Consider the following 25,987-nt stretch of genomic DNA (forward strand, 5'->3'; position numbering starts at 1 on the left):
GTGATTCTCCGGCGTCTTATTTACCTTTTAAATTTTCATTTATCTGCCTTTATGAATGCCAATACCAGCATGACTATTGAAAATACAGACCCACTAGTTAATCTGTCAGATATACTGTGTTGGTGACTATTTCTTAGTAAGTGAAGCAAGATAGTTAGACACATGCTTTAAATGAAATAATTGAGATTCAAAGCTTTATCTGGTCAACTTGAGCCATGATTTCCAACCATTTACAGTACTGTGCAAAAGTTTTAGGCATGTGTGGAAAAAATGCTGTAAACAAAGAATGCTTCCAGAAATATAAATGATTGTTTATTGGCCCCAAATATATCCTGCAGCAGGACAACGACCCCAAACATACAGCCAAAGTCATTAAGAACTATCTTCAGAAGTACTAGAAGAACAAGAAGTACTAGAAGTGATGGTATGGCCCCCACACATCATCGAGTGTGTCTGGGATTAATGAAGAGACAGAAGGATCTGAGGAAGCCTACATTCGCAGACGATCTGTGGTTGATTCCCCAAGATGTTTGGAACAACCCGGAAACAGAGTTCCTTCAAAACTTGTGTGCAAGTGTACCTAGAAGAAGGCAAAGGGTGGTCACACCGAATATTGATTTTATTCATTCCATTTCTCTTTTGTTCATTTGCTACATTTTGTTGATTGTAAATAAAGGATTAACACTCCCATTTTTGAAAGCATTCTGTTTACAGCATTTTTTCTCATCTGCCTAAAACCTTTTGCACAGTACTGTAGCTTCACTGCACTTTAAAGGTATAAAAATGTATCAGTGGTCTTTTGTATGTTTTCAACAGGTAACGGTTGGTTTAGAAACTATTTGAAATCATGAAAAAAAAAAAAAAAAAAATCAACACAGCATTAACCATATCAGTCAAAGTGCAGGAGGTGAAATCTTAAGAAGATTGAATGTATGCATGTGTGGCAGACTGAGGCAGGAACCTGTATGGATTTAAAAAAGTTGATTGTTTTGAGGATAAATGAATCCCTGGGTCTTTTAACTCTGAAATTGTTTTGCTTTGTGTGTCCTATCCCAAGAGTGAAAGAGCATTTTGTGTAATTAAAGTTGCATGCTGTATTTGTATGCTAGATGTTGTCACATCAAAGAATCCTTTCCAGAAGAGAAAGCTGTTGTAAGTCTTTACTTCCCTCTTCTATGACAGTCGCCATGTTAAAAGAGGCACTCGGTTCTTGTATAATGATTTTTTTTTTTTTTGTCTGTGTGAAAGTGGTTGTGTATGTGCTTGTGCACATCTGTGAGTATTTGTGCAATTTCTTTCCCAGTGTGTGTCCCTTTGTCCAGGATGCTGTGATTTTTAGTAGTCAAATCAGAAAACTACTCGCGCGACGTGCCGTTGATCTGTGGTTATGGGATGAGTATGTAAACATGTTTGCTTAATGCTCAATAAGAGCCTCACTGAAGTCTGGTAGCATGGCAGGGCCACCTCTCTTCCTTCACAATGTCTCAATAACCTTCAAAGTATCCCTGCTCCATATCTCTCTTTTTTTCTGCGCAATCCGCATGCTGCACACATCCACAGGGCCGCGTGACAAACACTCTGAAATGTTGTACTCTAAATTCCCTCAGTGCATTTGTAGTGGAGCTCTTCACCAGATTAAGTTTAATTCCAAAATGAGATATCCACCATTTTAAAAAATGCTGCACACCACCAATGCAAAATGAGTGCTGGCCTGGAAGCGAAACTCAATGTGGATTATCGCTGAATGTATTAGAAAAGTCAAGACCTTTGCTGATGAAAGGATGTGCACTGCTCATAATCACTGCCTGTTAACATGTTTTAGATGTAATGAAGGAAGCCCTTGCGTTTTACTGATAATGTTTCTTCCTTAGGGGAACTCTTTGCCTTCTGGTTGAACTACATGGTCATCCAATTTATGCTCACTTTTAGTCTGATCATTGTCCTGCACTGAGTGGAAAATTTTGCTATCAAAATCTTATATTACAAGGTCTCATTGCAAGTTGATCTATGTACACAAGAAACAGAGATACACATGTTTGTGCTGATGAGGCAATTAAGTAATGGGAAAATAATGAAACTGATGTGTTATACAGGGGTTGAGTTTTTTGGGGTTGGAATTTTTTTTTTTTTTTTTTTTAATGACATTTTTGTCTGACAACTCGGTGACAGAGCAACAAAAAGTCTGCAACTGCAACTCTTGCCACACATTTCACAGCTCATCTTCTAGCATTTCCCCTCGATGATCAGTTTTGACAATATACCATTCCTCATGGTCAAAATAAGCATTTTTAAACCTTCTCAAGTCTGTACAATACCTAAAATAAGTTTTACAAATTTTTGTTATTTGTATTCCTCGGTTCCCACACCCATACCCAAATGGTAATATTTGTTTCATCTGTACCACATTTGCATTCATGGCTCTCCTTGCAGTAGGCAAACAAAAGTGTTTCCGTCATTCACTTTTGTACAGCGTATTTTATTTCTGGCGTCTAGCAGCGTATTTTTTCTTATGCAGCTTTCAGCCTGGTATATGTGCTCAGACTGAATTAAAATGTAAATGTACACAGAGTGTGCTTTATAACAATCCGTACGTATAACCATCAACAAAATATGTCAAAATCAAAATTGCAACTCTAAAATATTTTCTAGTGATGCGTGGAATTTCATTTAATGTAACGCTGCTGTATTTTTCATCCTGTGGGTACCATGAATGTATTAGTACCTGCTGTTTCTTGAAAGCAAGATGCAAAATAATAGGACATTGGTTTGGCACTTAATGATTAATAAAGTACCAAATGCAAGGGATAGACTTTCAGGAGACAGCTGACCTAGATGGACAGGGCTTTTTTTTTTTTTTTTTTTTTCTTTTTATCGAGAGAATGAATAGATGGGCTCATTAAGAGCTAAATGTGGTTTGTTTTTTTTGTTTTTTTTTTTAAACTGTGAATACTGCAGAGCTATAGTTTAATTAAAAAATAAATATTTGATGACTGGGTGGATCATCTTTACAATAAATAGACCGCACTCGTTAGGATAAAGTTCATGTCAAGGACAAACATATTTTAGGCCTTCCTGGGTTATTTACGTGTGCGCATGCAGTGTGTTATAAGAAGTCATTGTTACATCTTCTAGCGGCCATTACAGAACAAATACTTTTGCTTGTAAGCAAATAATCCGTGGATTACTTTGTGTTTTACCTTTAAATGCATAGATCTTTTCCATGTATAATAACCCTGAATGACAAAGAGGTCTGAAAATGATGCGTATTTGTATTCATAACATTTCTCATACCAGCAATTGCTGTGTAAAAATAATAACGAGTAATTGCTCCCTGCCGGGCCTGTTACCGTTGCCTAGATTCAGCTCAGTAATTACAGTCTTTCTCTGTTTTGCTCTCACAGAGGCGCCTCCCTCTGGGATGTCCAAGAATGGATACTTCTTTCAAGAAATGGGTGAGTGTGAACCACCAGCACAAGGACAAAATTTTCAACATTTGTTCCTCTTCCACTGTGTATTAAAAATGGAAAGAAAAGCATGGAACCTAAAAGCCTAATCCTCAAAGTGAATATAGCCGCTGTCATCGACGTCTTTGAACATCTTCCTACCAGTAATGTGTATTGTGTAAGGTATATTTAGAGTGAAAGATGTGATTTAAAGATTGGAGCTGCAGCACACGTAAAATTAAAAACAAAAAAACAACCCAAACCTCTCCCAGCTTACACACTCTCCTCCATTTGGATATAAACAACAAACTTTGTGTTATGATAACGGCAGTTTCATTACCTTCAAGCCAAGGAGAAGCTCCCAATTAGTATGTGCAGCACAGGCAGTCAAGACAGAATACACTTGCATTGGATCTCCCCGTCTCCCCCAGCCAATTATTCCCCTCCTGCAACACACCGTCTCATTCGGCACATTCACAGAAGACCCCCTGCCGCAGCTCAACATAAATGTCTTTATTATGCGACCTTTTATCAGATATTAATGTAATTACAATACTGTTGGCAAGTAGGCATTACAAACCACTGTTATCTTTAGTGGTTCATTAGCAAAGGTTGTTTTGGAACGTCAGTGCTCTTGTTGTGAACTTTGCAATTAAAGGGTGAATCACGGTCGCACAGTAAACAATATTTGAAGTGTCTTGTGCTGCAGAAGCAGCTCTGCTGTGCATATGCTATCTGTGTCATTTAGTTCTTTGCTGTGGTGTTAGAAGTGAACAGGTTACTGAGACACAGTGGTGTTATTCACCAAACATGGCAGTTATGAATCTTTTTTTTCTCCAAACACGAAGCAAGAAAGTTCCAAACTTTCTTTTAATGATCCGAACATGCTACCGTGTGATTGTTGTTTCTTTATGTCCCACGGCGTCTCAAAGGCAGCAGCAAAACCCTGCACACCGTTTGAAGGATGCACATCAATCGTTTAACGTTTTCAACATTCCTTGTCCCTTAGCTCTTGTTCTTTCTAGATGTTGTATTCACCGATCAAAGTTCTGCAGGGCAGCATAGCTTTACATTTAGGAAGCAGTGATTCGTTTATTTCAATCATAGTTTATTTATTTTTAATACAAGAAGCTCTAATTGTGACGTTTTGCATACTTGGAGTTCTAGTTATATGTTATATAAAGATAAATTACATGATTGCTACATGGAGAGATTGGAATATTTTTCATGCATTAGTTTATAAATAAGTTTTAATACATTTCCCTAAAATTAATGCCATTCCTTTTTTTTAACCCTCTAATTTAGTGCTTGCAGTTTAGCAGTTGCTTCTCTCCTCCAAGGTGATTTGAAAGTCAGAGCCCAGCTGGTAAGTCTGAGGCACAGAGGGATGCAGGGAAGGCAACTACACAGTGAAGTTCAAATAATGTCAAATGCTGAGGGTTGATCCTGATGCAAGACAAACTGAATGAACTGAAATTTGGGGCTCCTCACGTATAAGGTCAGCAGATAAAGAGCAAGTGAGATATTGTTCTTGTCGCATCAAGCCGATCGCTGGATGATATTTGGGAGCCCACCAGTTACTGGAGCTTTGGATTTAAGGGGGGCGCTGTCTCGGGAAGAGGGAAAGGAATGAGTCATCCAAACAAGCTCCAGGCTCAGTCCTGTGATGCTTTCCAACATGCAAAGTCCTGACCGTTACACACCAAAACCCTGCGAAAAACAGCTTTTACCTGCTGATTCATAAAAGACTCGTCATGTCTCACTTGTCTAACAGCTTAATTTTCTTAATATTCTTTGACAATTTGTGGCATTTTTAGGTTTTTAGGCATAAAGGACCGCTGCTTGCAGCTATTTGTGCGTTACACTAATTGAAAGCACCTTTTAGTAGTTGTTGCTGCTTCCATTGACATTAAAACACTACTCTTATGTATTCATATGAACAGGAGAGGAATCGTGAGCTGAAAAAACAAATTTCAGCTTTTGCACCTTAAAGGGCACATCCTGTACACTGGTTTTGTTTGACTAAGTCTGGATATTTTGGACATTGTCCATCCGAAAATGGTTAGATTCATCTCTTAATGTACACCGACACAAATTTTAGGTCCATAGTTTGCCTATTTTAAAAGATGTAGAGGAAGGAGAAGTATTTGGTATTTAGACTGATAGTATGTATACATGTCAGTGTTTTAAGGTGTATATTACACCTTAAAACACTGACATGTATACGACTAGTTATGTCTAATAATATCTAGACATAACTTTTTTTTTCCTGTTTTTCACTTGAACACACTGTCATTCTCAACCATATCATCTGACAATGAAAGAGACTGTCTGGAAGAAAGAAGCTCTCTAGTCATACTTCAGGTGACACTTGAGCAATATTTTCTTATAATTTTCAGGGTTTTTGTTTTAAGCAGCAGATGTTTATTACAGTCTGGATGGTTCACTGACTGTCAGATGAGTTGTCACAGAGAAGCATAATTGCTGTAATAATTTCCTGTCACTGTCTAAAGCTTTACCTTTTTTGAGTGATTTTTGGACTAGATTTTGTGAAAAACTTCACTCAGAAATTTTATTTATTCCTTTCACATTCTTTTATTTATTCCTCATTTTGAAAGTGTGCCATAAACATCTACAAAGCACTAAAATAAATTTGACTGTTGGATTTTGTGACTTTGGCTGAGGATAACAACAATAATTAAAGTCAGTTTGCTACCCTGCCTGGTAGCCGGTGAAGTCCAGGAGGTGACCCTGTGCTGTTGTGTCCCCAGAGCAGCGGGAGGTGGAGCAGGAGGAGGGCAGCGAGGGCCGAGAGGAGGGACAAGATTCGCCGATCGCCTGCGGAGATGACATCCACCTCTATGACAACCAGATCAGCCCTGGGCCAGGTCAGTACAGAGAGAGAGAGAGAGGGAAAGAAAGTGAGAGGGCAGCAGGGGTTAGAGTATGCAGTCTGGACAAGGAGGAAGAAAAATAAACTTGATGAAGCCACTGATAAGGATTTTTAAGTGAGTTGGAAATTAAAGGCGATAGACTCCATAAATAAAAATAATTCTTTGGTTTTATAGAAAAGCTGAAAGCTTGATCTGTTGTTTAATCTGTAAAACAAACTGTTAGAAAGAAAATGCTAAAGATTAACTTAAACCTCATCAAATATTAATTTAACACTTTTGTTAGGTTTAAACAATACTGTACATGTAAGATTCGAATATACTGAACCCACAGGCAAATCCCAGGATAATCTGCAGTCCCCTGCAATAGTTTCTGCTCGTGTTCAGCTGAGCTTTCTCTTTTAGTTTTGCAGCCATTAGTTTACTTTTGGTTTCTTTGTCACTCACATCAACATCATTACCAGCTGCAACAAGCATCATGTTTTAGAAAAAAAGCTGTGTGCCCTTTTACCAGCACCAGATAGCAAAAAACAGAGTCGGAGACCACCTTCTAAAAACATAGTGGCACAACTAACAGCAGCTAAAGTGAGTCTTATAGCAATCATGACACGTGCTAAACTGGCCGGACACATGAATGCCAATATGTTGTTGAAGTTGTTAGTAAGTTGATATGGATACAGGTGGACATACAGGTAGAAAATGAGAGACAATTAAGCTTCATAAGGGTTAACATCTTGTCTCACTGACTAATGTTGTTTATACAGTCACCAGCATCAAACTCATTCTGAATCTGGTGCTGTCAAACTTTGCCTAGGGCTTGAAAATGCTACATGCATAAGGAATTACATCCATAAACTGTCAGATACAGAGTACATACATATATAATACATGTTATCTATTAGCATTTTATGACAAGGAACATTTTTTTCATCTTTTAAGCTAAACATTTACATGAAAGTTGAAGTTTACATGAAATAAATAAACTTGGATAGGTGGGTTTTTTTTAAAGGAGACCACTGTCTTCCAGTCAGCATAATCATAATCAATACAGCATCGTATAGGAAGGAAGAAAAAGAAAACCTGTTGAATAAAGCCGCGTGAGAAACATTTCAATAATTTCTGTGGAGTTCTGATGGGCGCTGCCCTTCCACAGACCGGTGGCATGATGGTGTTGACTTGATGGACGGCTACTCAGCTGCAGGTGCAGATGATTTTGACCCCATCACCACAATCCCGGTGGGTCAACCCAGGTTATTGTTGCCATGGTAACAGTCCCAGGTGCACCATAGGGAGAGGAGGAAAGACAGAGATGCCCATTTGCTTTGAATGTGACAGGTGACCATGCCACTTAGGCTGGGTCTCCATACATAGTAACACTTAAGGCATCTGACAAGAGAGCTGTAGTGGTGCAAGCTGGGGACAAGTTAGAAAAACAAAACGGCTGTGATAATGCTCTTCTTCACGTTGAACAGCTTGTACTTATGTCGGGCCTAAAATAAAAGCATAAAATACCTCATTTTTACTCACCTCAATTATCGGTTTTGTATCTGTCTATACGCCAGTGTGACAGTCAGTTCCAGACTAATGAACTATCAGGATGAACAAAACAGGAAGCATTTATGGAATTGATTGAAAAAAATTAACTTTATATCCAGTGTCTTCAGTAAATTAGAAAACTGCTGACAGCCTTCCCAAACATCCAAGAATTATTGCAAGGGGGTAGATGCTACAGTTAAGTATAGGTAAGTCTATGGAAGGGTAGGATGAATTGATATAATCTCAAGTTATGTAATTGTCTTCCTGTTCATCCTTAATCTCAGTGAGTATGTTCACATCCTGAGCTCCAGTGATTTGTGTAATATTCCTCTCTCTCTATACAGCTGTAATATGTTGAAATCTCGCTGCTGTCAAAATTCTCACCTGCAGGTGCAGAATGTTTGTCATGCACAGCAGTTCCTGCTCACAGATTTTCAGTGCATTACTCATTGACAGCACAGCTGAATGCTGATTAGAGTGTTTTGTTTTCATTCCTGGCTGCCCCCAGCCTCACAAGTGTAGCTGTCACATACATTTGATCCCAGTATCATTAGTTGTTTGCATCTTATTTTTGCTTTTAATTTGTGTCACAAATTATCACAGACCACTGTGGAATATGTCCACCATGTCAAATTAATCTAAGACTGACTAAGACTTTTAATCACATCCTGTCTGCCTGAATAAGCAGTGGTTTGGAAAAGCAAATAACTCAGTGATTACGTCATACCAAGAGACAGCAGCTCCTATCTTAATCTAATTTTAAAAACATCTGTCTGTTTAATTAATTCATGAGAAAATGTTTGTTTCAAATGTATCTTTCCAGCCCGTTTTCTAGGACAGCATTCAATTGTGTGTAACTCCACCATATTCACCATTATATGTTTTTATATATATTTAACTAGACCGTTTCTACCTTCCTACCAATCAGTCTTTAGACCAGATGAGATAAGCAGCAGAAAGCAGTATAATGAGCATGAAAGTCAGAAAGAAAGTTGGATGTGGCAGCACAATGAATTAAGCAGAGGATCTTGATCTTGGAGAGTGGGGTTTAAATTCCATGTGAGGCCAAAGGTCAACAATGAAAAAGTCCTCTTATTTTTAGGTGTATTAAGCACGGGCACAGGCATGTGCTGTGCTTAATCTCAAAAGAGCAAGAGCTGCAGGAGGAGGGGTTTCTATTTTCATTTTTATTTCCCCTTTCTTGATTCATGCCTGGTTTCAGAACATTACTGACAAACGTGGCCTTTATCAGTAAAACCCTTTATCAGTTCTGAGGTTTTACATACCAAGACATAAGACAAATAACCCGGTTCTTAAAATTACATAAATAAAACGTCAAATGAATAACAAACGTGACATATTACACTGTGTCATTATTTATTTAGCAAAAATTAAGCCAAAATACAGAAAATGTGTAGTGAGCCAGGTGCTGATATTTGATGGCACTCGAATTAATCAGCAGCAGCAGTGACCGCCTCTATAAAAACGCTTTGGCAGTTTGCACTTCTGGAGTATTCAAATCTGCATTTATACAAAACCAAGAAAGAAAGATATCACCAACTAAAACAAATGTTCTCAAATGAAAAACATTCAAGACAGCTGCTGATCTTCCCAGAACTGGATGTCCAAGCAAACCCACTCCAAGGTCAGACAACGCTCAGTGAAACTGCAAACACTGAAGTTATCTACAAGCATCTGGTGGATGGGGTTTGGGTTTGTTTTGCAGCCACAGGGCCTGAGCACCTTGAGTCCACCAAGAAGAACTCTGTATACCAAAGCATTGCAGAGCTAAAGGTTGACCAAATTGGGTCAATCAGCGGGACAGTGACCCAAGCACAGCACCAAATCTACAACAGAACGGGTGTGCAGAGATCTGTGTATAAATAATAATGTCTGCAAACTTCAAAAAACTGAAGCAGGAAGGGTGGGTTAAACTTGCTTCATGACTTTGCAGAGACCGATAGTCACACAGAAAACCATTACTTCAAGTTATTGCTGTTAAAGGTGGTTCTACAAGTTGTTTCATTTTCTTCAATTCATAGTTTTTGCAAAACGAAAGAAAAAACCCCAAACAACAGCTGACATTGTGTGCTGTTGTTTCTAATACTGATTCCTGGTAATGAATGTCCTGATATGGTAAAAAGAGAGTGCACTTTCTGTCGGTTCTGAGGTACTATTATTCCTCCTTGTACTACAAACTGAATGATCCGCTCCATTATCTCTAATGTAAGAGAAGGGGCCAAATTCCACAGACTCCCTTTTCATTGAAAAAGTAGAGTAAGGTTTAAACGAAGTTTAGCTAAAACAAATAAATGGATTTAGAAGTTTGAGTGTCTGAGTTTTTGAAAATAGGTGGGTGTTTTCAAAAGTTAGTCTTTTTTTTCTTGTACAAAAAGTGATTCTTTACTGAGCAGTGCCTCAGGGAGAGTAAACCAAAGAGGGACTCGTCAATCTGTCAGTAGATTCAAGTTGGTTTAAGAATTCGGGTGATCCTGTGGCTTTGTGTCAAGCCCACATTATAAATATGTCCAGTACCTTGGTTTCATCATCTGTAAGTTGTGACTTATTGCTAATTAGGAAATGCTGGCACGCTAAACTGGAACAATAAACAAGAAAAACAAACCTATTATAGATCTGCTGTGCCATTATTGTGACTTTAGCATATAGCTACAGCCCCCCAGTGAGAATAGAGTGTTAGTCGTGTTAGTTATCTGCCCAGTCTGTCAGTATACACTGTCACTGAAAGTATCTGAAGAAGGCTCACTGTCTCAACGTGGCTGTAGCAACATCAAAAAAGGTGACTGATGGTGGTTATTGAAGGTAATATTAAAGATATGAAAATGAAGAGGTTACCAGTACTGTTGTATCACAGTAATACAGACTTGTTTGTTTGTCTCCTTCTGTTATTATATCACTTTGACATGATCTCATCCATTCTTCTCTCTTTGTCATAAAGCTGTCAAATTCCCTCCATAAATACAATTGATATCTTGATTATACATTTTTCAGCCAGCGCTGGGCTCAGTTCCATTTCACTTCAATCAATTTGGCTGAATGCTGATGTGGAAAAGTCACGAGGAAGGACAGCCGTCTTTGACGCTGGAAAAGACATTTTGGTTTTTACCAAGGTCCTGACTTGACCTTGATAACCTGGAGCGAAGTTAGTTTCATGAATGTATGATGAGTGTGGAGAGGGGATTGACAAAAATACTTTTTTTTTTTCCCCCTCTTTTCTTTTTACTATAAAGATTTGACTATTTATGGATGAGATATCTGCAAAAAGAGTCCAGAGGTAATGCTATGTTTTCTAACTTGGGTATAGACTGTCTTAAGGTAGTCAGTCTAATCTTTTTATAGTTAATACTTTTATACAGAAGTAATAGTGCAACTTCTTTTAAGACCTGGGTAGGAATTGGACATTTTCATGAAAAAAAACCCTAAGAAAAAAACCTTTGGGGTGTGTGATAAACAGAAAGAGTAAGACCTGCCTGAGACGCTGACTCATGTGGTATTAACAGTAATGACATACATGCAAGAACATTAGTTTTCTTAGGTTAATGTTTAAGGCGTCGTTTTAGGTTTATATTATTTTTCAGTTTTTTTTCAGGTATGAAATATAAATACCCGCAACAAAGCCTCTTAAATAGGTACTGGTCATATTTGTTTGAAGGATTATAATTGCTTTTGAAAGGGACTGTTGAATGCCTTTTGAAGCCAACAGCTAAAAATACTGTTGTACCTTTACACTATAATCAAACCTTATTGTCCCACTTGTTTTCCACCTCTTTATTGACTGTCACTGCTTCCATGAGGTTTCTTAAAGGAAACTCTGCGATAAATACATTTTTAGACACTCAACTAAGAGTAACATCTGATACTAATTTCCAGTTTGATGCCAAGTGTTCTTGTTCAAAACTCAAGAAGTTAAATAATGAATATTTTTCATTTTAATCTGTAAGATTGTTGACCTGTGGGTAAAATCTGCCAGATGCAGATGTAATCCATGAATCCTTTATAGGTTTATAGTTTCATCTGGTGCAAAAACACTGGATGTTTAAGGCAGAGTATGGGAGATCCCCAACCTTAGCCTAAGTACAAGGTTGTTAATCTGGTATCCTCAGTCATAGTGGCACATTGCTCAAATAAAGGACACATTTTAACACTTCTTTTACCTAATCCAAAGAAAATGAAATTCTTCTGGATTACTTTAAGCTATATTGAGACATACAGAGTCCATTAGAAGGAGGTGATCATCGGGGACGAGGTAATCTTAATATGAATATTTGAATATCTCCTTACAGCTACAGCCTGACAGCAATTAGAGCCGGAGCTTCCTCTCCCCTAAGGGAACAGATCAGCCTGGCCGTGTGCTTTTTGATTGTGCGGCTTTGATGAACCAAATCCACTGCACATGACACGTGCCCCCTGCTATAGTCTCATCAGAGACAGAAAGGCAGGGGTTGGGGCTCTTTTTTTTCCTACACTGCCTGCAGGGTTTTTGTGGCAAGGTGTTTGGTGTTTCGATCAAAGCCCCTCACCCTTTTCTGCAGACTCACACTCAAACGCGTTCACTCGTCGCAGGATTATTTATAATATCCTGGCACTTTCCTAAGGCTTATTGGCTTGTCAAAGTGTATGTGCGCGCGTGTGTGTCGGGGGGGTGTTCTTGCTTCTTTGTTGCTGGAGGGAGGAGTTAAAGCACTGATTGATTTCCAGACCGAGTCGACAGTATGCATCACGTGGAGCAGAGGAGGAAAGCCCATGGTAACCTAATAATGTTGTCCCCACAGTAAACGGCGATAACCGTGTTATGTATCTGTGGTGGCGGACTGTTTTATGAGAGTCAGCAGGGTACTGACAGTCTGCTAGTTAAGGGACGGGAGTGTGTTGAAAACCACATTCCCTCCGTTTGTCCCTATATTGTTTTCTAACATAAAAGGTTTTTCCCCTCTTCCCAACACTGGGAAAATCCAAACCTTTGTACTTTATCTGAGCTCTTGCCTTAGCTCCACATGCGCATATTAAAGCCTTATCAGAAGAGAATTTTCAATCCTTATTCAATGAGAGCATTTAAAGACATGCCTCTTGACATTTTCATCACTTTTAGAAAAAAGGGGTCTCAGGCTGTTTTTCTTCGAGTGGCTGTTACTTGTGATTTCAGAATTAATGCCTGTCCTGAAAATACAGAACATTATAATGACCATATTGGTGTTAAAACTTTAACATAGTCTATTCAAACGAAGGAAATGTTGATATTTAGTGGCCCAGGAGTTTAAGACACTGAACACGAAATGGTTCAAAACAAAGTCTGCTTTCATGTTCTGTAATTCTTCATCACTCAATGTCTCATCTTCTGTTTCACCTTTGCTGTCAGTTCTGTAATTTCTTAGTTTGTTTTTTTTAACCTCCTAGGACCTGGCGTCCACATATGTGGACATCACATTTTGGGTTATTTAGACTAAAATACTCAACTTTGCTGTACATGGGCCTGATATCCTCTTACAAAGACATTATACTGCTACTGTTCTATCAAAATTTTAAACAAATATCCTCATATGTGGCTCTTATTTTTCTTAAAAACAAAAATAAGGTAAAAAAAATCTGGTAATTCTTTGTTTTTACATTCATCGGGCCCCAATCAGCCCAAATATCAAAGAGAAATTAAAAATGCATGCCATGTAAGAGTTCAGGTCTTAGGAGGTTAAGTATATAAAGTAAAATAATTTGCTAGAACTACATAATGTTGGCTCTAATCTTTTAAAGCAGTTTGCGTTTTCATTTTTCATTTGTGATGATCAATTGCAGAGTGCACTTATGGGTTCAAGCCCTTTGAGCAGATATATATGTGTTCACCCTTATTGTGGATAAATCTGTTTAATATAAACACATGTCAAGTCTTTATTGATGTACACTTTGAGTGTCTAATTATATCGCTTTTTATTTCTTTCTCAGAAACTGACGATTCTGGTTGTGTGTTACTCAATACATCAAGAAGGGTAAGGATGGATGTTTATCAACTAGAAGTCTGATATTACTGTTTATTTATTATATCTATTTGACCTTTTTAACCATCTGTCAGGGCTGCAGAGTATAGCGTCAGAGGCAGATTAAACCCGGAGCAAGTCACCAGCCGATCACACGTCTAACGTAGAGAGTCAATCTGTCATGCTTACATCCACACCTATGTTAAATTCACCAGTTGATTTAATCTACATGTCTTTGGACTGAGAGAGGAAGCTGAAGCATCCAGAGAAAATACTTGCAGAGACGAGGAGAGCATGCAAGCCCTGCACAGAAAGGCCCCAAAATGACCAGAAGATTCAAACTGAGAACGTTCTTGTTCTGAAGCAACAGAACTTCCAGTTCTTTTTCCAGTTAAGGGCTCAGTAATTTAGCAGTATGGGTCAGCAACATATAATGCACCCAGTGCTTTTATCAAGAAAGAAAAACAAATATGATCTAAAATTTTAAGCCTAGTGTCTGTAGACCTCTATGAATATACACAGGACCAAAATCTCAGTTGTCAAACTGAATGAGGAACAACTGAAGAAGGCATTTGAAATACCTGCTTACCCACTGCTGGCTGTGCATAAAGGTACAGAGATGATTTTATATTAAAGTAAGTTTGGGCAGTAAATTAAAGAATAAACATCTTTTCCTGATTGGTTTAATATTGAGTCTCATTCTATATGGAACCAAAACGTGCTGCGCTTATTTTCCTATGTGTTTTAACAGCCCACAGTTCCACTGAGCACACTCGAAGTACACCAAGATTTGTAAAAACAATCCAATCTGTGTAAGATGTGCTTGATAAATGAATAGCTCTGCTATATTGAATATTTTCTGTAAAACTGCTAGTGTTAATCTTTTCATGCATCTTTACTGCTGGCTCACTCATTTTGTTACGGGTTAGTTTTGGGGTTTTGCTTAGAGAGTCGCAGTGTTATACCTGTACAATAGCTACATGTTGTGATGGGCTAAAGTAAATTATGCAATTATGAATTGCAATCATTTCAAACATAAAATAACTGAATAATGCACATATGGATCTTGCAGGAAGGAAATTGCAATTATTATTTGCCGAGGCAGTTCGGGATATTAAGAATTGCTCTCCAGCTATAGAGGGTCTAAATGAAACATCTGTAATGGTTTTATTGTGCTTGATGATCCTGTAGATGTGATGGCTAGCCTGAGGACCTTTGTTTTTACCATTCATCTATTTGTGCGTCATTCTTTTCGAATTCCAGCAAACTTTATTTTTGCACTGGATTAAAGCCAGACGTTTTCATTCATGTGGCATCATGAGCCCTCTTTGTAAAGGACTCAAACCCAAAAACCTTAATTTTATGTTTTGATTAAAAGAATTACCTGATTAATTTTGTTTGTCCCCAGTTAAAAGTTGGCAGCAGTCTTGTTAGTCCATATTTTCATAGCAGGGATCTGTCGTTACATCGACCAGGTCAATACTCGGAGCACGTTTTTGACGTCCTCAAGCCACCCTTGAGCAGTTTTGTGGTGGGACGTTGTGCTTTGTCATGCTGTCATGCTGGGGAGGACCATAGCTGCTGTACAGTGCTGCTGCCATGGGTTGGTGGGTTTGTTCTGAACAATCTGAACAATGGTGGTACATCTTAATATTATTCACATGAATGCTTAGACACAAATTTCAAAGCGGAGAATGATAATCTTCACCAGTTCCCTTCACCAATCAGTTTTGATAAGTTGATGGATTTCTGTTAAAATTATGGGCTGATGAGAACCACACAGTGAATGTAGTAGTAGCAGGATGCAGTTGTGGCACATAGAGTATGTGTACTCATCATGGGCATCAGTGTCATGGTAATTTGTGACTTTTAATGATTTCTTTGAACTGTTCTATTTCCAGGCTGCTGTCAAACAAATCATTTTTATGTTTGCAAAGAGAAACTACCAGTTGTAGTGAATCATGGTCCCTAACAAGAATTTAATAGTTCTTGGCCTTGTGAAGGTGAGACCTGGAGTAAAACCTTCAGCACTTCTTATTAAAAGATTTAAGTGAGTGTATGTATATATTTGAGTCTGCATGTTTTGACCACATGCAAATTGGATGAAATTTGCATTTTAAAGCTTTTAAAGATGTACGCTGTACAAGCATTCCACCCTGGAAGTAGAACAGTTGAAAGAAATTATTAAACCCCCCCCAAATTACTGTGTCATTCGTGCCCATGATAAGTGCATGTAAAGTTTGGACCACAAATGTAGCCTCTTATCGTCGGCATTGTTTTGTGCAGGAGTCCCACAGTTGAGGCACATATGTTACATGTATAAGAAAAATTTTATTTTTACAAAATTTAGGGGAATAAGATTACTATTACTACAGGTTTGTAAATCATTAGTGATGCAGTAAACAAATGTCTCTGTGCCAATTAGGTAAAAGGGTTTAAAGCAACCCCGAGAGGGCATTAGTTTGAACTGGTGACCAAACCTGTCAAGAGTTAGTCTTCCCCGTTATGAGCCTGTCAGAGATTTCGGTTTGTTGTGCCTCATTCCTACCAACAGCTTGCCTGGTTCTTTTCTCTAATCTCCTCATTCTGTATCACAGTTCCGTTTGTTTGCTCTCTCCCTCTGCTTTTTATTAATTTCACATGTTCCCGTCCTTAAGTCCTAGCCAAGAATTTTGTTATGGATCTTTTTTATTTGCAATGGTCCATAAATAGATTTTCATTTATGCTTGTGCTTGCAGGTGGATATTTTTCACTTCCTTCATGAGCAATTTAAAATATAACCTTTGAATTAACACATGAACTACTGGACCACACATTCTGCCCTGTATGACTCGCTTTATAATTTCTTTTAAAAAGTGCTAAATGAACTCTATTTGTTTCTTACTTTTTTTTAATCATTTCATTCGAGTTGCATAAGAGCCCCAGGACCGATGCTTTCTGTGATTGCACAAACAAAGCAAAATCAAATTTATATAGAGAGCTCTTTGCAGAAATACCTATACATGTTTTTTCTGTAAAGAGCACGGAGACTTTCTGCTTGGTGCTTAAAAGAAACAGCAGGAAATCCACTCATCTTCAGAATTTCTGTCAATCACACAATCAATGACTGGTGGGTGTCTGGGCTCTTAATGGAGCTGTGTTGGTTTCTTTGTCCAGCCGTCTCCCTTGAGCTGAATCGTGGACAGCACTAGTACAGTTTTGATAAAATTTTGATTGTTGGCAGTGTTCTGCTATTTTGAAGAGCTCAGAAGGATTTAAGGCAATAAACTCAAACCTATTAGGGTTCTTTTATATTTGACTGCAATCCAAAAAGTCAGTAAGATCTTACATCTGCCCTCATTCTGAAATAGGTAAGAAATGTGATCTAATTCTAAAATAAATTGGGGTTCAGCAGTTTGTCTTTAAAGTAACAGTTTGTAACAGTTTTATAGTTATACAGTTTTGTTTTTTAACAACTAAAATCACCTTAAAGGCTTATTTATTGTATTGTTGATTGTCAAAAATGTAATTTGATAAACATTAGATATTATATCTAGAAATGTAATTTCTTTATATCTTAAGATATTAAATTAAAAAAAAAAAATATATATATATATATATATATATATACACACACACACACACACACACACACACACACACACACACACACACACACACACACACACACACACACGCTTAGCTCAGTTTTATAGCCAGGGTTTACCCTGATATTCAGTTTACCTTGACAATTTTCAAGCTTTCTTGGTAAAGTGTACTCACATAATTTGTGGTTAGATGCTATATAAATAAAGTTGAAACTGAAAATTGCCTTAGAGAATAAACCCTGCCATATAAACATTAAAACTAAATCTAGTTTTTTTCCTTTGGGTACAATTCTGCAGAAACTAGGCTAGATGCATTTTGACACTGTTTTCTTCTCTTTTATAATTGAACTTATTTGCATTCTCAACACGGGATCTCGTTTAAAACTATTTCAGACTTGAAATAATTATTGTTTTTCCACAGTATGTGAAGCTGATGAATTTTGAGGAGGAGGTTCGGGCACACCGTGACCTGGATGGCTTCCTGGCGAGGGCCAGCATCTTGCTGGATGAGACAGCCGCGTCCCTGGACGATGTTCTGAAGAGAATGTTGCACCACGTGGGCCAGGACAGCCATGCTTTAGAGCCCGGGTGCAACTTCGAGGAGGTGATGAGCATGCTTTTCACAGATGCAGGAGCACAGGAGGTCAACGGTGAGCAAGGATTCTGTCGACATGCATGTAAACACAGTCATATGTTGTCTAATTTGTTTTGAGATACAGTTGATACAGAGATATGCAAACCACAAGATGGAGAAGTACAATGCATTATCTGTGCCTAACCACAATCAGACCAGGACCCATAGCATCTGACACTTGACCTAAAAACATCTGACGTCTGCACATGTCATCGCCTACCTAAAATTAAATAAATAAATAAGCTGTACCTCAGGCTCTGCAGCAGAATTGTCAGATAGACTTGAGAATGGTTCAAGGAGCTTTGAATACCCAAAGGAACGTTTTTGATGTTTGTACCAAGGATGCCAATTTGACCAAAAATAGCACTCAGCGTGGCGAAAAGTGGATGTTTTACACTTCAACACACCACCATATACTACACACACAGACACCAATGTTCCTTTTTATTTTTAGGTAGTTTAGCTTTATCGTTTTTACTTTTTTGTGCAATTTAAAGCAGGCGTTCGCTTTTTTTCCTCCTGAATATTAAAGCAATTAAATATTAAAGGGAAGGCTACAGTTTCGAAGTGCAGAATTAATTGGGGAAGCAAAAGCAACAGCTTTATTAAGTCTCACATACATTTAAACATTTTTTTTTTCTATTTTGACCTGAAACTATGTTCAGTAACGGTTGTACCTAAAATATTATATTGTAATGCATGAATGCAATTGTAAATGTACCCATGTTTCTAGGTTTGGTGCCCATTTGTCAGCTTACAGATCCCTGTCACATTAGTTTAGTCCCCTCAGCACAGGTCCTCTTGGCTGAGTAGCAAAGCCTCTTGGTTAAGGCGAATCTCTTCAGCCCATTAGAGCAAGAGAAATCCGCCCTCTTACATAATAATATGTAGCTATTGTTGAAGCATTGCTTTCTGCCGCAAGCTGTACAGAACATTCACAAAAGTAATTGTTTGGCAAATGAAACTTTGCTTTCTATCTAGTTAAAGTCGTGAAGAATCGTGGAAAATGGTTTCTTTCAGTACATTCGATTTAATGCCGTGCCGATATAGGAGTAAATATAAGTGGGATTTCACCACTGTAAGAGCATGTGGAGGTAATCATAGTGTAAGGGCTTCCTGTCATGTACTCGGTGTCCAGTGTTTTCCTGTCTGGCTGGGCTGGTGTCTGCAGTTGTTGATGGATAGTCAGAGGTGGGCGGTGTGTGACGCTCACCCTGCAGAGCCGCCTCTGACAGATCCGCAAGGTGATAATTGACTTCTGTCATCGATCACTCACTTAGTTTTTCAAATGGCTTTCCAAGACTCTCAAGCTGTGGTCACTGCAGCTGCGTTTTCACTTTTGCTCTTCAAGAATATCCCACAAAGAGGCTAAGGAAGGTTTTTTCCCTTTTTGTTTCCCTTTTTTTATGGCTGTCATCTTGACAAAAATGATTCCTCTGTAAGTCTGGGCTGTGTGCTTCTAAAATCAATGAAAAAAATACATAAATGAAGGGATGACATTTTGTTCAAGTGATGCTTGATTGTGAAAACAGAGTAGCAGCAGTCAGTATTACATTCTTTTTGAACTTATTTATGAATTAAACAACGAATAATCAATAATTTCTTTGTTTTATTATGCGACACAAAATACTATTTTAAAAATAGGCTGAAACTCATCACGCAGCAGGGACGCATCAGTTGCAGCAGACAGAATAGGGTAATAATAGACTGAACTGTGGGGGTCATTAATAATAAGCATAGTGAAGCTATTCAGAAAACATTTACACGAAAACTTTACAGAGGCTACTATAATATGCTCAAAGAAGGATGTGAACATACAGAAATGTTCATAATTAGTTTAGTCTTTCAAGTATGCATTACACAATGTTTACCAAGTAGTCTGTGGATTTCACCTCTTTGATTTGGTCGTCCTAATAAATTAATAACAATGGCAGTGGTTCAGCGGTGCATTTCAAACAAAGTTTGAATTTTCACATTGCTGGTAGAATCCCTGAATTCACCAGTGAAACACTCGTGTCAGCGCTGAGGGGAAAAAATATCTCTTGGGAAGGAACAAAGGCTTTTCCTGGGGGAATACATTCATATTGCACGTAAGTATGTTATCAACGGGACATATCTCTTCAGGTATTAATTTCTGCCATATCAAGGTTCCCTCTGCCACAGTGGGGTATTACGGCTGGCGAGCGGACCAGCTCATTTGGAGTGTAATACTGTACAGCTGTGAGATAAAGAGAACAGGGCAAGATTATAACAGGCACCGAAAGAACAGAGAATTACAGAAATGAAAAAGATGAAAGCCCACAGAGATAATTAGTCCTGCTCCTACTTGTACAGAGGAGTATTTTTCTTTTTGGAGGCCAACTTGAGCTGTTTTTTGTTTTTTTGCTTTGCTTTTGTCTTGGGATTCAGCGATGGAGAGCGGGATTGTGCAGAGGAATAATGAACAACGCTGACGATGATGCAACGCATGATAATATTACTTCCGCTTTTAATATGTACACCAAAATTTAAAAGTAATGTATAATTTTTTGACAAACTAGGAGTACTTGAAGAACTAAATGATTTTAGGATGCTGACCAAAATGATGATCCGCTACCACAGAATAACTGACAGTGTTTTGTATGATAATGTATAAATATATTTTCCCCTCTTCCTCTGTGATGTTCATAGCCACAGTGCTCTGTGTGCTGCTGATTGTGTGCCCTGTCTGTGATGACTGTAGCATAATTTCTCCCTAAATTGCTGTCACCTTTGATCGATCTTGCTGGCTCTTTACTTGGTCTCTATTTGCATAATCCTCCTGTGTTGCTGTATTTTTTATTTTCTGCCAGTTGAATTTAGACTGCAACATATTTATTATTTTAAGTACGAAAACTTAGGGTAGGTCTCTCTCTTTTGTTTGTTTTTTTGTAAGTGCCTTATTTAAATGTATATCTCCATCTGTGTACGCTGTGAGTTTTGTCACCCTTAAACTCTTCAGAAATTCAGAAATACTTGACCATCTGTTCAACCAGGAGGGGATTATTACTGCTTGTCTTTTTTGTGTGTGTTTGCAAAGAACATATTTTGCACAGATTCGTGTTTTTAACCTGAGAGTACTGCCATGAATGCTGCTATCTTTTCCTTTGGACTTTGTTTTACCCTTATTATATCACAGCAAGACACATGAGTTTTCATTGTGGCACATTTTTCAGGAAAGATCAGAATACTAATTTGAAACCATTAATTTAACCACTTTACTTATCATGATATATGGTGGCCATACATGCCAGTTTTCTCATCTTGATCTCATCAGTGACGTCTTTGGGCTTCTTGGACCAGCTGAACACACGACCGTTATCGGAGATAAAATCCAATTTTTGTTAATAGCCTGTAGACAGTAATCAAGATGGGATCTCTCTGTGCCTAACAAAGACGAGATTTTCTCTGGAAAATGATATTTAATATGTATGAGGTAAAGGAGGGCAGGAAATGAAGCTTCTGTTCAGTAGAGATATTTATGTGTGTGCCTGCTCGGTAGGAAAGTGTGTGTATGCGTGTCATTTTCTTGCTGAAAACTGCTAGCCTGTTGCCCAGAAAAGGTGACTGAACTGACTCTTTGTCTCTCCTCTTGGTTTTTCTTCCTCCTTCTCCCCATGCAGACAAGTCTCAAAGTTTCGTTTTCTTTGATGACGGTAAGCTGTGCTAATTGGATGAAAATGTCAGCATCAGCCGCCGTGAGGCTGCAATCAGTCGTTTGCTCCTGTACCAATCACCATCAGTATTCCGTTTGTGTTCCTCTCCGTGCTCAGGACTGGGTCGATCCACTGAGTCATCAAATGATTAGAGACACCAGCAAGATATCGATGCCTCTTCATTGGCCCCTCAAGTCAACGCTGGGTCCAACCTGCAGTTATCAGTTCTGCGTAAAAAGAAAACTGATAGTTCTGTAAAGTGATCGAATAATTCATACATCTAAATGAGATTTAACCTCCTAGGACCTGGTGTCCACATATGTGGACATCACATTTTGGGTTGTCTAGACCAAAATACTAAATTTTGCTCTACAAGGGCCTGATATCCACTTACGAGGACAATATACTGCCTCTGTTTTATCAAAATTTTAAACTAATATCCTCATATGTGGCTCTCATTTTTCTTCGAACAAAAATCAGGTAAAAATATGCCTAAATATCAAAGAGAAATTAAAAATGCATGCCATGAAAGAGTTTGGGTCTTACGAGGTTAAAGCATAAAATCAAAATAATTAAAATTTTTTAGTTTAGAATAGACATTATGTCCTTGCTAGGAAAAAATGACCTATTTTTCAGAGGTTTTATATTCAGGTATTTTTTTTAATTAATAAGCTAATTATATAACTAATTATTTTACTGCAAATTTAATTTGTTTCTATCCAAAGAAATCAATGCAATTTAAATCTCTCTAAATATGAAGTTTCACTATTGACCCAGTCCTAGTGGCCCCTTCCTCACCATGTGACCATAGCATTTGTGCCTTGTGATTGGCTGTGATGGATACCTATATGTTTTCATCACCTCCTTCATAGTGCCCTTTGCAACATTCACACTCTTTGAAGGAAACCAATCGTTTTCTCTTTGTGTGTTAGTGTGTGTGACTGAGGGGTTTTGTGTATGTATGATGCGCGTCTACCAGTGGCTAAGACCACAGTTAATCTTTTAGGCATCGTAGACAGAGGAGGCTTTCTGGAGGTCACCTCTGAGCGTAATGCAAGGAGTCACCTTGCCAAAAGATCTTGTACCGTTTTCAGACATCAACTGGGAAACTAATGAATCGATGCGTTTTTGTACCTGCACATCTCTGCAGATTTTCTGTCACATAAACCGAAAAAAAATATGAATATCACATCTTTTTCACTGGTTTAGCATATTTATTGATTCCTCGCTCCCTTATTTATGACAGACGGCTTTATCCTCATGTGATTTGCAGAAATTGCAATCTGTTTTTCTCCCTCCAACCAAACTGTGAATAACACAGTTAAAGAATTCACCAAGAATACAGAAAGATCAAAGGGACCAATCCAGCCATCCGGTCTTGCCTTCCTCATATTTTTTCCTCATTTTCCATTGAAGTTTGTCACATTTGATATGCTGCGTGTAAGAATCAGGTTTTTTTTTCTTCTTTTCTGTGTGGAAATAGAAGTGTTTGCATAGCAAAAGCTGATGAAACCGTGCAGAAATCTTCACATAACTGACAAGTATCAAATGTACATCTCTTAATTAGTCTCTGTCCTGATCATGTCAGCAATCACTCACAAATACTTGTTCTCTTCTTCCTGTCATCACCTGAGCTGGAGACATAAGACACAATTTATTCCCTTGCACTACACTTAATCTTTTTTTTTTTTTTTCTGCTTCTACGAGATAATCAACAAACTGAACGAACTATGACATCGCATTTTGCTCCCCATTCATTTTGGTTTGCACTGAGTGACCTGCCGTCGCTTGCCTTTCTGGTCATATTTAATTCTGTGTCACAGTCTTCTGCAAAGGGAGTGCAGTGTACACCTTCTGACTGGCTGTCACTCATTACACAGCTGGTAGTTATTCTAATATATAAACTTTTGCAGATCATCTGATCCAGTAATGACCTAGACTAAGTCATAGATGTTACACAATCTTCTATTTTAATGTGTTTATCATAAAAATGCCTTCTTTAACGCACCTCATTGACCACTTGCATTGCTCATAATTGTATAGAGCTTTTATACTTTTAGCTGTTGTTGCATTTAACTCTAAAGATGACCATTCCTTCTACACTGCAGCAGCCTCTGTTGGAAAAGGCATATGCAGCTAACAAAACACACTGAAGTGGATGATGTGATATTGAGGCTTGCAGCTAGCACATTTAGCCATTAGCTTCTCTTCTTTTAGCATGACATTGACAACGTAGTCTGTCGATATAGAGGACAACAGATAACCTCACTACACACATTTACCTCTCTTTCTGTTTTTTCTTGTCTTTTGCTCTTCTGTTACCTCTCTCTTCTTGCTTTTATCCTCATCCCCCTTTCTTTATCTTTTAATCTTTCTTTTGTTCTCTTTCTGTCTGTCTCTCTCTCCTCTTCTCATCCCTGACGTCAATGAGAAATTGGATGGTTTTTGATTATTACATGGCTGTCAGGCTTACTGCTATTAATTGAATTGAATCCCAGTCCATCTCCTCTACTTCTCCTTCCCTTTTTCCTCCCTCTGTCTCAAGCTCTTCTTGTCATTTCGTTTAAGTCTTACTTTTTGTATGACTTATTTTTATTCCCTTGGCTTTATTTTTCTCGCTTTCATTTTCTTCTTTCAGAGTTTAATGCCTTCTTGCTGCATGCATCGTCTCTCTTGTTCTCTTTTCTTTCTTTTTTCTCTCTTTGCCCCTTGTTTTTCCTTTTCCTACACCTCTTTCTCGCTCTTCTTCACCACGTGCTGGTTTCATTTTCATCCTTGTCATTCTCTGTCTCTAAAGACTTCTTTCCCCCCTTATTCTTTATCTACATGCGTTCTCTCTCTCTCTCTCTCTTTTTGTGTATCTTTCTGCCCCCCCCCCCCCCACCCCATTTCTCCCCTCCTGGCTCTCTCACTCCTTGAGCACTGTGATACTGTTGTCATGGTGACGCCCATCATTTTCTGGCATGAATGGAGGATACTTTATTGATGAGACGGCAAGGCAGAGGGAGAGAAAAGAAGAGTGATGGAGAGAAAGACAAAGACAGATGGAATAAGAGAGAGAAAAACCACTGGCAGGGAAAATCAGAATGATATGGAAATGATCGTCCCCGCTGCTTACGATACAAAACATTTCCACCCTGTAATTTTCTCAGTACTAATGAGTTGAAGAGGATGTTGCGAAGCAAAACATACTGAATCTTCTAGAGGGGTTTGGGATATTCGGGGCTGCTGAAGAATGTCCCCCAAAACACTATTATTCATCACTCTCAGCGGGAGACAGCGGAAGGGAGATTCCTCTTATTAGGAAGCAATGAGCTGGCTTCAGCAGTGCCCCCAGTTGCCCATGTTTAATGATTTGTGCTCTGTAAACATGGCAGCATAATGAAATGTTTTTTTTAATCTGAACATGAGCATGGTGTTTTCCAAGGTTGGATGGACACCCTTATTAGCTTGTCTTGGTGCACACAGCGCAGCCTGGCGATACTGTCTAAACCAGAAGGCGAGCTTGTTAGACACTTCTGATGTAGACGACACATCGAGAGGTTTGGCGCAGCAGAAAAGGCACAAGATTTCAGTTGAATGTTTTTAGGCTTTTAAATGATGCCTTTTGGGCCATATAAAAAAATGAAATCTAAGCTAATTTGTGTTTTCAAATGCATGAATTTTGTAAACTTAAACAGTAGGTACTCCTATTAATGTGGTGACGCGTTTTTATAGAGTTTAACACTGTTACAGTCAGCTACTCTTAAGGGTTGACATGGATTTCTAAGACGCGCACACACAGGAGTTAAACACTTTTCAGGGGGGCTTCGAGTATGTGACACTTGATCTCAGATCATTTGTTTGACTTCTGACTTTTTGGTCTGCAGTTCACCTGCTTTCAGAGACGATCCAGGGAGTTACAGCAACCGCCACAGGGGTCCAGTACCAGCAGTCCTGGCTTTGCATCCTGTAAGCAAAATATATGTGTGTATGTACATGTGTGTGAGGGAGCCGAGAGAAAGAGTTGTATTTATAATAATGTGTTATAAGATGCTTTCTCTTATTACTCATTTATGCTTTTATGTAGTTATAAATTGATTATTTTTAACATTCACGCTCATCATCACTATAGATTATAGGTGTATTTTATGTTACATACATTACTACTCACATTGAAAACAAGATTTTGATTTTAGCATATTACAATAAGTGCTGAATACAGCTGCCGCAGTATGGTGTCCTTCATAGAGAATGAA

General features: G+C 38.3%; 1 protein-coding gene across 3 annotated transcripts in view; it reads left to right on the top strand.

Moving 5' to 3' along the window:
• The window catches only part of slc4a11 (solute carrier family 4 member 11), a 101,584-nt gene that overhangs the window by 50,910 nt on the left and 24,687 nt on the right, over positions 1-25,987 (top strand). For 2 of the 3 annotated variants that reach the window (XM_026151298.2, XM_026151299.2), the window contains exons 2-7: positions 3,402-3,452; positions 6,215-6,331; positions 13,823-13,866; positions 17,863-18,091; positions 21,717-21,749; positions 25,619-25,700. In XM_026151298.2, coding sequence (XP_026007083.1) covers positions 3,402-3,452; positions 6,215-6,331; positions 13,823-13,866; positions 17,863-18,091; positions 21,717-21,749; positions 25,619-25,700 — 556 coding nt within the window. The remainder of the gene's footprint in view (positions 1-3,401; positions 3,453-6,214; positions 6,332-13,822; positions 13,867-17,862; positions 18,092-21,716; positions 21,750-25,618; positions 25,701-25,987) is intronic. The other variant, XM_026151300.2, reaches the window with a different exon arrangement.

This window comes from Astatotilapia calliptera, chromosome 19, assembly GCF_964374335.1.
Source record: "Astatotilapia calliptera chromosome 19, fAstCal68.1, whole genome shotgun sequence".
NCBI classification, from domain to species: domain Eukaryota; kingdom Metazoa; phylum Chordata; class Actinopteri; order Cichliformes; family Cichlidae; genus Astatotilapia; species Astatotilapia calliptera.